This window comes from Dermochelys coriacea, chromosome 28, assembly GCF_009764565.3.
Source record: "Dermochelys coriacea isolate rDerCor1 chromosome 28, rDerCor1.pri.v4, whole genome shotgun sequence".
In the NCBI taxonomy this organism is placed as follows: domain Eukaryota; kingdom Metazoa; phylum Chordata; order Testudines; family Dermochelyidae; genus Dermochelys; species Dermochelys coriacea.
This window is the reverse complement of record NC_050095.1, coordinates 3,657,068-3,669,363: the sequence shown is the minus strand read 5'-3', so window position 1 is coordinate 3,669,363 and position 12,296 is coordinate 3,657,068. Positions and strand designations below refer to the sequence as shown.

At 54.9% G+C, this 12,296-nt stretch overlaps 2 protein-coding genes and 1 pseudogene across 3 annotated transcripts in view; 2 read left to right on the top strand and 1 right to left on the bottom strand.

The window, feature by feature from the left end:
• Positions 1–12,296, top strand: part of LOC119849371 — a 1,398,949-nt pseudogene that overhangs the window by 194,230 nt on the left and 1,192,423 nt on the right.
• LOC119849376 (zinc finger protein 420-like) overlaps positions 1–12,296 on the bottom strand; it is a 3,142,523-nt gene that overhangs the window by 2,143,041 nt on the left and 987,186 nt on the right. Inside the window, exon 11 of the mRNA XM_043503786.1 lies at positions 4,916–5,021. Coding sequence (XP_043359721.1) covers positions 4,916–5,021 — 106 coding nt within the window. The remainder of the gene's footprint in view (positions 1–4,915; positions 5,022–12,296) is intronic.
• The window catches only part of LOC119849407 (zinc finger protein 34-like), a 48,090-nt gene continuing 44,775 nt past the window's right edge, over positions 8,982–12,296 (top strand). For both annotated transcript variants that reach the window (XM_038386491.2, XM_043503862.1), the window contains exons 1-2: positions 8,982–9,193; positions 11,540–11,704. In XM_038386491.2, coding sequence (XP_038242419.1) covers positions 8,997–9,193; positions 11,540–11,704 — 362 coding nt within the window. In that variant the 5' untranslated portion in view covers positions 8,982–8,996. The remainder of the gene's footprint in view (positions 9,194–11,539; positions 11,705–12,296) is intronic.

The window sequence follows — 12,296 nt, the reverse complement described above, 5'->3', positions numbered from 1 at the left end:
CCCAGGCCTTCGCCCAGAGATTGACGGACTGGATGACGCAGTAGTTGAGGCCTGATGCCCAAACAGTGGATCAGGTGATCCTCAAACAATTTGTAGGGTGCCTCCCAGATAGCATCCGGGTCTGGGTGCGGCGACATCAGCCTGCCACCGTAAAAGCTGCCGTCAAAAGGATGGAGGAATATGCAGAGGCAGACTTCCCCCCGAGGGAGCATCAGACCCTGTGAGACGCAGGGGGAGGCAAGAAACCCCGTGAGCACCCCGCTGGGAAGCCGGTAGACAAGCAACGGGAGGAGCACAAGGTTGGGGAGAAAGCCCCAGAGTGGTCTAGTGGATGTGGCCTCAGCCTGCTCCCTCATACAGCGGAGCTTGGTGAAGCCGCATTGGCTTATCCCTGGAGAAAGGATGCTGATGGAATGCATCCACGGGGATGAGGAGTATTGTTCCGTGGCCCAGGTACCCCTGGAGGTGCAGGGAAGGTTTGTCTGGAAGCGGATGGAGAGTAATAGAGGGGGTTGCCCTACCCCATGGTCCTGGGGTTGGACTGGAACCATTCCCCAAAAGGGAAAGAGGGCACAGGGAGGAGACCAACAGAGAAAGTGGGAGAGAAGGACCTGGAGGGAGGGAGCCAGTCCCCTAGAGGGGTGGACCCTGAGAAAGGGGAGTCCCCACAACCTCAAGGGGGGGGAGCTAGAAATCCTAGACAACACAGCCAAGATAGAGACCCTACGGGAGTGGCCGACGAGGGACCGGAGCTCCCAGGACAGGACTACCCAGGGGAGGGAATCCCGGTGATAGAGGCAGAGAAGCTAAAGGAAGATCAGAAAATAAAAACCCAAAAGGGGGAGGCCCAAACTCCAAGAGGCAGAGGGCCCGAACTGGAGACGGGGGCAGACTCGGGGCAGTTGGCTCTGATCCGTCTCCCCCACCAGAGAAGGAAAGAGTGTTCAGGGAGACCTGCCCAAGGCTGCGATTGGTGTCATGACCTCGAGGCAGAGGTGGACTTGTGGGGTTACCCATACCCTACCAAATGCACCTTTTGTGGGTGGGGCATGCCAAAGCCTCAAAGAGTTGAGCCCGGGGACCACCCTGCTGGGCAGGGAGGCCACCCCCAGAGTAAAACCCCAGGCCAAGGAAAGTGGGGCTGAGGAAGATCACCCCTGGCAGAGGCTTAAGGGGGCAGGTATGTAGCAGGGTGCTGGTGCAAAAGCACCTAATTAGCTCCTACCCAGTCAGCTCCAATCAGGAGAAACAAATTGGGGCTAATGGAAAAGGCCTGATGCTGGCTTGAGGATTGGCAACACCTGCCGGCCTGACAAGCCAAGGACTATAAAGGCTAGGAGGGAGCCAGAAGGGCAGCCAGGGAAAGAACTGGAGGCCTCCTAACTGAAGGCTGACTCTGCCTGTAAAAGAGGTTGAATAATTCTGTAAAGCTCATATATAGACAGACCATGGTGGTGGGTAACTGTAAGTAAATAAAGACATGGGTGTTGCACAACCCCGAAGCCTCTCTGAGCCTTATTGGGGGCAGCAAGTGGGTCCCAGGAAGAGCGGTGGGTCATTAATCCTGTTACATGGGGTCATGTGACTTTGGCAATGAGGGACTCAAAAATCAAAGATGCATGCAGAGAAGAGAGATTGTGGCTATTACACATAGTGATGGGGGAACAAGAATATATGTCTCAAGAAGTTTCACTGCCAACCTAAGCCATTTTCATATGCTGGAGTGCAATCCAGACCAGTGAGGAGTTGTGTCATTGACAGACACAACTGAGGAAGTGGGACAATCAGCGAGTTATCTTAAGTGCCTTTACACAAATGCAAGAAGCCTAGGAAACAAGCAGTGAGACCTGGAAGTCCTGGCACAGTCAAGGAATTATGATGTGATTGGAATAACAGAGACTTGGTGGGATAAATCACATGACTGGAGTACTGTCATGGATGGATATAAACTGTTCAGGAAGGACAGGCAGGGCACAAAAGGTGGGGGAGTTACACTGTATGTAAGAGAGCAGCATGACTGCTCAGAGCTCCAGTATGAAACTGCATGAGGTGGACGAGGCTTTCTTCCAGCAACTCATGGAAGTTACTAGATCGCAGGCCCTGGTTCTCATGGGAGTCTTCAATCACCCTGATATCTGCTGGGAGAGCAATACAGCAGTGCACAGACAATCCAGGAAGTTTTTGGAAAGTGTAGGGGAAAATTTCCTGGTGCAAATGCTGGAGGAACCAACTAGGGGCTGATCTCTTCTTGACCTGCTGCTCACAAACCGGGAAGAATTAGTAGGGGAAGCAAAAGTGGATGGGAACCTGGGAGGCAGTGACCATGAGATGGTTGAGTTCAGGATCCTGACACAGGGAAGAAAGGAGAGCAGCAGAATACGGACCCTGGACTTCAGAAAAGCAGACTTTGACTCCCTCAGGGAACTGATGGGCAGGATCCCCTGGGAGAACAACATGAGGGGGAAAGGAGACCAGGAGAGCTGGCTGTATTTTAAAGAATCCTTATTGAGGTTACAGGGACAAACCATCCCGATGTGTAGAAACAATAGTAAATATGGCAGGCAACCTGCTTGGCTTAACAGTGAAATCCTTGCTGATCTTAAAACACAAAAAAGCAGGTTACAGGAAGTGGAAGACTGGACAAATGTCCAGAGAGGAGTATAAAAATATTGCTCGGGCATACAGGAGTGAAATCAGGAAGGCCAAATCACACCTGGAGTTGCAGCTAGCAAGAGATGTTAAGCGTAACAAAAAGGGTTTCTTCAGGTATGTTAGCAACAAGAAGAAAGTCAGGGAAAGTGTGGGGCCCTTACTGAATGAGGGAGGCAACCTAGTGACAGAGGATGTGGAAAAAGCTCATGTACTCAGTGCTTTTTTTGCCTTTGTCTTCACAAATAAGGTCAGTTCCCAAACTGTTGCACTGGGCAGTACAGCATAGGGAGGAGGTGCCCAACCCTCTGTGGAGAAAGTAGTAGTTAGGGACTATTTAGAAAAGCTGGACGAGCACAAGTCCATGGGCCAGATGCACTGCATCCGAGAGTGTTAAAGGAGTTGGCGGATGCGATTGCAGAGCCATTGCCCATTATATTTGAAAACTCATGGCGATCGGGGGAAGTCCCGGACGACTGGAAAAAGGCTAAAGTAGTGCCCATCTTTAAAAAAGGGAAGGAGGAGGATCCTGGGAACTACAGGCCAGTCAGCCTCACCTCAGTCCCTGGAAAAATCATGGAGCAGGTCCTCAAGGAATCAATTCTGAAGCACTTAGAGGAGAGGAAGGTGATCAGGAGCAGTCGGCATGAATTCACTAAGGGCAAGTCATGCCTGACTAATCAAATTGCCTTCTATGACGAGATAACTGGTTCTGTGGATGAGGGGAAAGCAGTGGACGTGTTGTTCCTTGGCTCTAGCAAAGCTTTTGACACTGTCTCCCACAGTATTCTTGCCAGCAAGTTAAAGTAGTATGGGCTGGATGAATGGACTACAAGGTGGATAGAAAGCTGGCCAGATCGTTGGGCTCAACGGGTAGTGATCAATGGCTCCATGTCTAGTAAGCAGCCGGTATCAAGCAGAGTGCCCCAAGGGTCGATCCTGGGGCTGGTTTTGTTCAATATCTTCATTAATGATCTGGAGGATGGTGTGGATTGCACCCTCAGCAAGTTTGTAGATGACGGTAAACTGGGAGGAGAGGTAGATATGCTGGAGGGTAGGGATGGAATACAGAGGGACCTAGACAAATTAGAGGACTGGGCCAAAAGAAATCTGATGAGGTTCAACAAGGACAAGTGCAGAGTCCCATGCACCAAGAATCCCATGCATCACTGCAGACTAGGGACCTAATGGCTAGGTAGCAGTTCTGCAGAAAAGGACCTAGGGGTTACAGTGAACGAGAAGCTGGATATGAGTCAACAGTGTGCCCTTGTTGCCAAGAAGGCCAATGGCATTTTGGGATGTATAAGTAGGGGCATTGCCAGCAGATTGAGGGACATGATCATTGCCCTCTATTCGACATTGGTGAGGCCTCATCTAGAGTACTGTGTCCAATTTTGGGCCCCACACTAAAAGAAGGATGTGAAAAAATTGGAAAGCATCCAGCGGAGGGCAACAAAAATGATTAGGGGACTGGAACACATGACGTATGAGGAGAGGCTGAGGGAACTGGGATTGTTTAGTCTGCAGAAAAGAAGAAGAATGAGAGGGGATTTGATGCAGTGGGGGAGGTTTAGGTTGGATATTAGGAAAAACTTTTTCACTAGGAGGCTGGTGAAGCACTGGATTGCGTTACCTAGGGAGGTGATGGAATCTCCTTCCTTTGAGGTTTTTAAGGTCAGGCTTGACAAAGCCCTGGCTGGGATGATTTAGTTGGGGATTGGTCCTGCTTTGAGCAGGGGGTTGGACTAGATGACCTCCTGAGATCCCTTCCAACCGTGATATTTTATGATTCTATGATTCATCTGTAATCTTGGGCGAGATCCAATGTTCTGCTGCTGGAGCTCCCTTGTTTGGAAACTCCCAGCCAGCATTCAAGGATGCACTGAGCGTCTGTGTGATAAGTAACCCTGAACCAGCAGCTCTGACTTCAGCAGCCTGCTTGTTACACCCCAAGCACATTCTGGTTTGGGTGGAGTAGGCTCAGAATCTGAAGAGAAGGTCGGGCTAGGAAGCTTCTGTTAGTGATGCTGGACCTAACCCCCAGTTTTACTTGAGCAAACAGGAGATATTTGACACCGTGCGATGCTGCTCCTGTGCTCTGCTCCCAAAATGTTCTGAAGCAGGGGAGGGTCTCTGGCACTGTGTGTGTCACTGGCATAGTGGGGTGATGCTGAAACAGGGCAGAGTAGAGGTGGCGTTGTGGGTGTGGCGTAAACCTCATCTCTTCAGTTCCCCTTCCAAGAACCGAGGGGACAGGAATCCTTACCCAGCGAGGTCACATTCTCATAGTTCTCCTTCATGACGTCTCTGTAGAGAGCTCTCTGAGCGGGGTCCAGGAGGGCCCCCTCTTCCCTGGTGAAATACACAGCCACCTCTTCGAAGGTCACCAGCCCTGAAAGAGCAAGAGTCCGACACTCAGGACCTGCTGCCCCACTCACAACCCCACTATTCGTGGGGGAGAGAAGCCAATCAAATGGAAGCTCGGGGAGGCTCACAGTCAACAGAGTCCCACCCCTACCCTGTTCAGAGCACCCAGGAAACACCAGGGTGAGGGGACGAAGAGAGAGCCCCTCCTCTCTCCCAGCAGATCCATCACCCACCGACTAGCCACCGACTGATAAGGAGATGGAGCCCCTAGCAGGGTCCAGGGAGAGCTCCCTGGTAGGAAGCCCAATACCCTGCTCATTGTGAAGGGTGAGGAATCTCCCCAAACCTGACTGGTGGGTGCCCCCTTCATATCTCACAGCAGCTGCTGGTTAGTCGGGTCAGGCTCCAGCACTATAAGTCTGGTCAGTTTTCCCAGCTCCATGTAGGTGAGTTATTTTCTGTTCAATAAATTAGAGCATTTCCACCTCCGAACCTCATGGGTCTGTTCCTAGAATCTAGGCCACTTATTAAACAACTCGCAGCAGCTTTGCCACCCCCTGTCCTCCTCTCTTTCTCCACCCTATGCATTTCCTGCCCCGCTCCAACCTCCAAACCAGACAGTGCAAAGCTTCCCATCTCCGGTGTATTTGCTGTCCCTCTCCCTCCTGTAGGAACTCACCAGGAACTCATCGATAATCCCTACATGATCTGGCTCCTCTGCAGCCATTTCTCTCCTCTGTCCCATGGGAGGATGGGATGAGCTGGAGCGAAACAGACGTCAATCCGCAGCCTGTCTGGGTGAGAAGGGCAGTTGTGGAGGTTTCAGAACAGGCTTTAGTTCATTTCACATCACGATTCCCCCAGGCTCCTTCCCTGCAGACTGGCACCCTAGATTCTACCATGCTAGGAAAATGCTTGATCTCTTTATTATCTTGTAGACCGGGCCACTCCTACCAGGCTAAGCCCACAGAGACATTTTTAAACTCCCTTCTCCTTGCCTCTGCCCCATAACAAAATCTCTGAACACAATGCTAGGAAAAAAAAAAAAATAAAAGCAGAACCAAAGGAGTCACTTTTGAGGATTCCCTCTGACACTGACCCTATGGCAGTTGTACACCCCAGCAGGAGGGACATGGAGTCAGGAACTGCATTTTCCTCTGTCTGATCCTTATTTTGTCCCCAGGAAAGTGATTGTACCCAGGGTGAAGTAATTGATCTGCCCAGACAGATGTGAGATCTGAAAACCGCTGTCTAAGCTCTCCTTTCCCATGGCCCCTTTCAGTCTCTGTATCTCCTTTTCCCTGTCCTCTCTCCCTGCCTGTCTGTTAGGAAAGTCCCATTCCTGGGTTGTTTGCTCCCCATGGTGGGATTTGCTCCTGCAATTGCTAATGGGAGGAGAAATGGGCGTGGGGGGGGGACACGGGGGTCTGTTTGTGTAGAGTCATTTTAATTCCAGACCAGACCAGCATTCCCTTGATTTCTTTTAGTTACCCTGGAGTCTCTGACTCAGAATTTAGTATTAACAGGGCCCAGGGCTGCCCTACGGGGCTAGTAACAGCTGGAGAAAGTCATCACCTGGGCCAGGCAGAGAAGAAGCGTTAATTAATGTCACCACTTCCCAGCACTGAACCCCCGCTGGGGGAGCAGCAGCTGCTAAGCCTGGTCTCCCAGATCACAATAGAGGCTGCAGTGTCTGACCCAGGAAGCTGAACCCCAATATCCTGAGCAGAGAGGGACAGAGCATTTGAGCAGCCTTCCCTCCTTTAGTTCTCTGGGGAGAGCAGCAAATGAGAGCCCCTACTCACAGGGAGGATTGCTAATTTCATTTGCCCCACTGTCCATCTGGAGTCACTCCTTGTCTTTCCATACAGGTTTCAGAGTAGCAGCTGTGTTAGTCTGTATTCACAAAAAGAAAAGGAGTACTTGTGGCACCTTAGAGACTAAGAAATTTATTAGAGCATAAGCTTTGGTGAAGTGAGCCGTAGCTCACGAAAGCTTATGCTCTACTTTAAGGAGAGTGATCACTTAAGATAAGCCTTCACCAGCAGCAGGGTGGGGAAGGAGGAAAACCTTTCATGGTGACAAGCAAGGTAGGCTATTGCCAGCAGTTAACAAGAATATCTGAGGAACAGTGGGGGGGAGAAATACCATGGGGAAATAGTTTTACTTTGTGTAATGACTCATCCATTCCCAGGCTCTATTCAAGCCTAAGTTAATTGTAGCCAGTTTGCAAATTAATTCCAATTCAGCAGTCTCTCCTTGGAGTCTGTTTTTGAAGCTTTTTTGTTGAAGGATAGCCACTCTTAGGTCTGTGATCGAGTGACCAGAGAGATTGAAGTGTTCTCCAACTGGTTTTTGAATGTTATAATTCTTGACGTCTGATTTGTGTCCATTCATTCTTTTACGTAGAGACTGTCCAGTTTGGCCAATGTACATGGCAGAGGGGCATTGCTGGCACATGATGGCATAGATCACATTGGTAGATGCGCAGGTGAACGAGCCTCTGATAGTGTGGCTGATGTGATTAGGCCCTATGATGGTATCCCCTGAATAGATATGTGGACAGAGTTGGCAACGGGCTTTGTTGCAGGGATAGGTTCCTGGGTTAGTGGTTCTGTTGTGTGGTGTGTGGTTGCTGGTGAGTATTAGCTTCAGATTGGGGGCCTGTCTGTAAGCAAGGAAAATCCCCACACATCAGAGAAGATTTTAAATGGACATTTTAGAATTATAGAGAGAAGGGGAAAATCAGGAGAGGAGAGAGCGGATCATGTGAGGGGGGTCGGGGGGGGGATCGCCCCGGGGTTTATAGCCACGTGTGAGATACGGAGAGAGAAAAGGGGACGAACCGGAGGGAATTTGTATGGGGGGGGGGAGAGAGGCAAGTGGCACAAACAGGGACAGGATTAACTCCCCCCGCCCGCCACTTCTCCCCCGGGAATTTCCTGCCTGCACAGAGACAGTTCAAACCCCGACACCCCCCCCCCCCCGGGGACCCCCCCGCCGGGCCCCAGTCTCCGGCCCCCCATCCCAGCGGTGCCGGGGGCAGATCCTGGCGGCGGCACCCCTGGGGCTGAGGCAGCTCCGAGGCTTCTTCCCGGTTCGCTGGGGCAGAGAGTCACTTTCCTGCCCCCCCCCCCCCACGGGGGTCTCTCAATCACCGGGGGCTCCGGCGCGGGGGGCTGGGGCGGGCAGAGCCCGGGGCTGCCCAGGGGGCCGGTCCCAGCGGCAGAAAGGTTCCCCCCCCCCCCGCCGGGCACGGAAGGGTTAATGACGGGGCCGCCCCCTCCCCGAACAGACCCCGCGGGGGGGGGGGGCAGCAGCGGCTCAGCCCGGGCTCCCGGGACACACAGAGGCGGCAGCAGCGTCTGGTCTGATGGTCCCGAGCCCCGCCCCCGGGAGCTGCCCCGCCCCCGGGCTGCGCCCGAGCCCCGCCCCCGGGAGCTGCCCCGCCCCCGGGCTGCGCCCGAGCCCCGCCCCCGGGAGCTGCCCCGCCCCTGGGCTGCGCCCGAGCCCCGCCCCCGGGAGCTGCCCCGCCCCCGGGCTGCGCCCGAGCCCCGCCCCCGGGAGCTGCCCCGCCCCCGGGCTGCGCCCCAGCCCCCCCCCCCGGAGCAGCCCCCCCCCCGGGCTGCGCCGAGCCCCGCCCCGGGAGCTGCCCGCCCCCGGGCTGCGCCGAGCCCCGCCCCCCAGCTCTCGCCACTCTTGCCTCTCGGCCCCGACCTGGGCCCGGCGAACCCCGCCGGGCCTCGCATTGAGCATGCGCAATCACAGCTGCTGTAACCCTCCCTTACCTGGGCCGGGGAAGGCGAAAGCGGCCGCGGGGCAGGCTGGGAGATGTAGTTCCTGACTCTCTAGGAACGGAGGGGGGGGTGGAGGAACCCGGCCGCGAAGACGCGGCGCGCTGCGGCTCTGCCTGGCTCGTGCGGAGCCGTTGGAGCCTTTCCCGGGTGGGCGGAGAAGGGTTTTGTCTCCCGGCTCTGGGCATGCGCAGATCGGAGCGGGCGGGGGGGGGGGGAGAAGAGTCGGGCACGCGCAGAGGCAGAGCTCGCCCTGCTGCTGTTCCCCGGGGCGGCGGGGCCGGGCTGAGGCGAAGGCTCTGTGCCGGGGAGACCTTCATGAACCCCCCCGTGCCCCGCTCCCGCTGGAGCCGCCCGCCCCGCTGCGGAGCTGCAGCCTCCAGGTACCGGAGCGAGCCCCGGGGGGCGGGCGGTGACTCTGCCCCAGTGTCCGGGGGGGGGACCCGGCATCTCGCAGCGCCGGGATCTGCTCCCGGGGGGGGGCTCGGAGCTGCAGCCCGGGGGGAGGGGACCCTGCGTGGGGCTGGGCGGGGGCTGCCGGGCGGGGGGAGAGCTGGGGAAAGGGGCGGATGGAAAAACGTCTGCGCAGCCCGGACGTGGCCGGGGGTGGAGAAGAGCCGGGGACCCCCCCGAGGAGGTGAGAGAAAGGGGGGGGGCTGAGATCCCCTCGGATTTACCGCCGCCCCCTCCCCTGGGGACCCCCCCCCGCTCCCGCCCCGCCCCCTTTCTCTCTAGGCAGCGACGAGCAACAGCCCGGGTGATTCTCCCCTCCCCCCACCTCCCTGAGACGCGAAAAGAAAAGGAGGACTTGTGGCACCTTGGAGACTAACCAAATTTATTAGAGCATAAGCTTTCCTGAGCGACAGCTCACTTCATCGGATGCATCCAGTGGAAAATGCAGCGGGGAGGTCGATAGACCCACGCAGAGAACATGAAACAATGGGTGTTTCCATACAGACGGTAACCAGGAGTGATCAGGGTCAGGGGAGTCATTACTGGGGGGGGGGGGGGACCTTTTGTGCTGTTAATCAAGGTGGGCCGTTTCCACCAGTTGACAAGAACATGGGAGGAACGGTGGGGGGCGGGGAGAAATAAACCTGGGGAAATGGTTTTACTCTGTGTAATGACCCATCCGCTCCCAGTCTCTCTTGCAGCCTAAATCAGCTGCCTCCAGTTGGCAAATGAATTGCAGTTCAGTAAACTGGATACAATCAACTTAGGCTTGAATGGAGCCTGGGAGCGGATGGGTCATTACCCCAAGTAAAACTCCCCTTCTCCCCCCCCCCCCTCCCCCCGCACTGTTCCTCAGACCTTCTTCTCAACTGCTGGAATTGGCCCACCTTGATTATTACTACAAAAAGAAAAGGAGGACTTGTGGCACCTTAGAGACGAACAAATTTATTAGAGCATAAGCTTTCGTGAGCTACAGCTCACTTCATCGGATGCATTTGGTGGAAAAAACAGAGGAGAGGTTTATATACACACACACAGAGAACATGAAACAATGGGTTTAACTATTTCCCCATGGTATTTCTCCCTCCCACCCCCCACCCCCACTGTTCCTCTGATATTCTTGTTAACTGCTGGAAATAGCCTACCTTGCTTGTCTCCATGAAAGGTTTTCCTCCTTCCCCCCCCCGCTGCTGGTGATGGCTTATCTTAAGTGATCACTCTCCTTACAGTGTGTATGATAAACCCATTGTTTCATGTTCTCTGTGTGTGTATATAAATCTCTCCTCTGCTTTTTCCACCAAATGCATCCGATGAAGTGAGCTGTAGCTCACGAAAGCTTATGCTCTAATAAATTTGTTAGTCTCTAAGGTGCCACAAGTCCTCCTTTTCTTTTTGCGAATACGGACTAACACGGCTGCTACTCTGAAACCTGTGATTATTACTACAAAAGTTTCCCCCCCCCCCACACACACACACACTCTCCTGCTGGTAATAGCTCCCTTTACCTGATCACTCTGTCCTTACAGTGTGTAGGGTAACACCCATTGTTTCACGTTCTCTATGTACATAAATCTCCCCGCTGTATTTTCCACTGGATGCATCCGATGGAGTGAGCTGTAGCTCGTGAAAGGTTATGCTCTAATAAATGTGTTAGTTTCTATGGTGCCATAACTCCTCCTTTTTCTTTTTGCGAATACAGACTTAACACGGCTGCTACTCTGATCCCTGAGAAGGTCTCCTCCCCCCCATTGTACCCCGTTTCCTCTCCACTTTGCCAATGCCCAGTTCAAATCTCAGGTTTGGGGTGTGCCCCCCCCCCCAGTTTTACCTGAAGTGACTTGTTCTTGTTTAGGTGGGAAATCGTTCCCCTGAGTGATTTCTGAAATGGGAAGAGCCCTGAGACAGGGATGCCGCTGGGCTGGGGGGCTGCTCTCTGCTGGCCACAGGACCTGAAAAGGCCTAGGAAGGGGAGGGAGGAGCAATCATCCCCCATGGAGGTGGTCTAGCCCCAGCTATTTACCCCTGCCCAACCCAGCAGCCCCCCCAACCCTCACCTGCTGGTCACATTCCCAGTCCCTCCTGTCAGCCCCTCCCCATAGCCAGTGACCTTCTGACTCCAGCCCCACTCCTTTCCCATGTCCAAGCCAGTGCCGGGTTTATGATGACTCCAGTGGCTCCATGCTCAGACGGAGCCTTGGCCTGCTCTGCTTCCACTGCACCCCGAGACCCTGCTGGCTCCCCGTACTCACCACCCACTCCCTGCTGCCCCCTGGCAGGACCCTAGTGCATCTCCGGCTCCAGGCAGTCTCTGCTTCCCACCACCTGTGGGACCCCACCTGTTTCCTGGGAGCTGAGCCACCTGGGACTGGTGCAGAAGCCTGGTCAGTCTTAGCCAGGTGTGGCGGGGAGACAGCGCAGAGGGCTTGGCTGGGTCCCTGCAGGTAAGTGCTTCTTGAGGGAACCCGGCCAGGCCACGTCCTGGCTGGCTGATCTCAGTACTCCCGAAAGGTCAGAGCAATTCCAGCTCTGGGACCAGCCCTGGCTGTGCTGACGGTTCAGCCCGGCAGACACAGTCGCCTCCCAGCAGGGCTGATGAGTGTAGCCAGGAGGCAGGGCTTGGAGAAGTGAGTCTGTGGGAAGTATGTGTGTGTGCGGGGGATGCTGGGCTCTGAAGGGACAGGGAGGATCTGTATGTGTTGGGGACTAGGGAGCGATGGGTGCTGGGCAGTTTTGGTGGGGCTGTGGGCAAGGGTGGTGTTGTGCAGGGTGCTGTGAATTTGTGGGTCGGTCTGGTGGGGGTGCTGAGCATAGTTGGTCTGCGGGGCCTCTGGCCATAGAGAATCTGGGGGGGAGGGGGGAGCTGTGTAGTGTGGCATAGACCCAGCCCTGAGGGGAAGGGGCATGCTGACAGCACAGGGCCAATGCGGAGGCCACTGTGCATCTGGCAACTGCCAGTTAGTAAATAGTGCCCTCACATTGGGAGGAGCAGGGCCACCCCTGTCATATCATGCCCCATTCCTTCTGGCTGGCCCC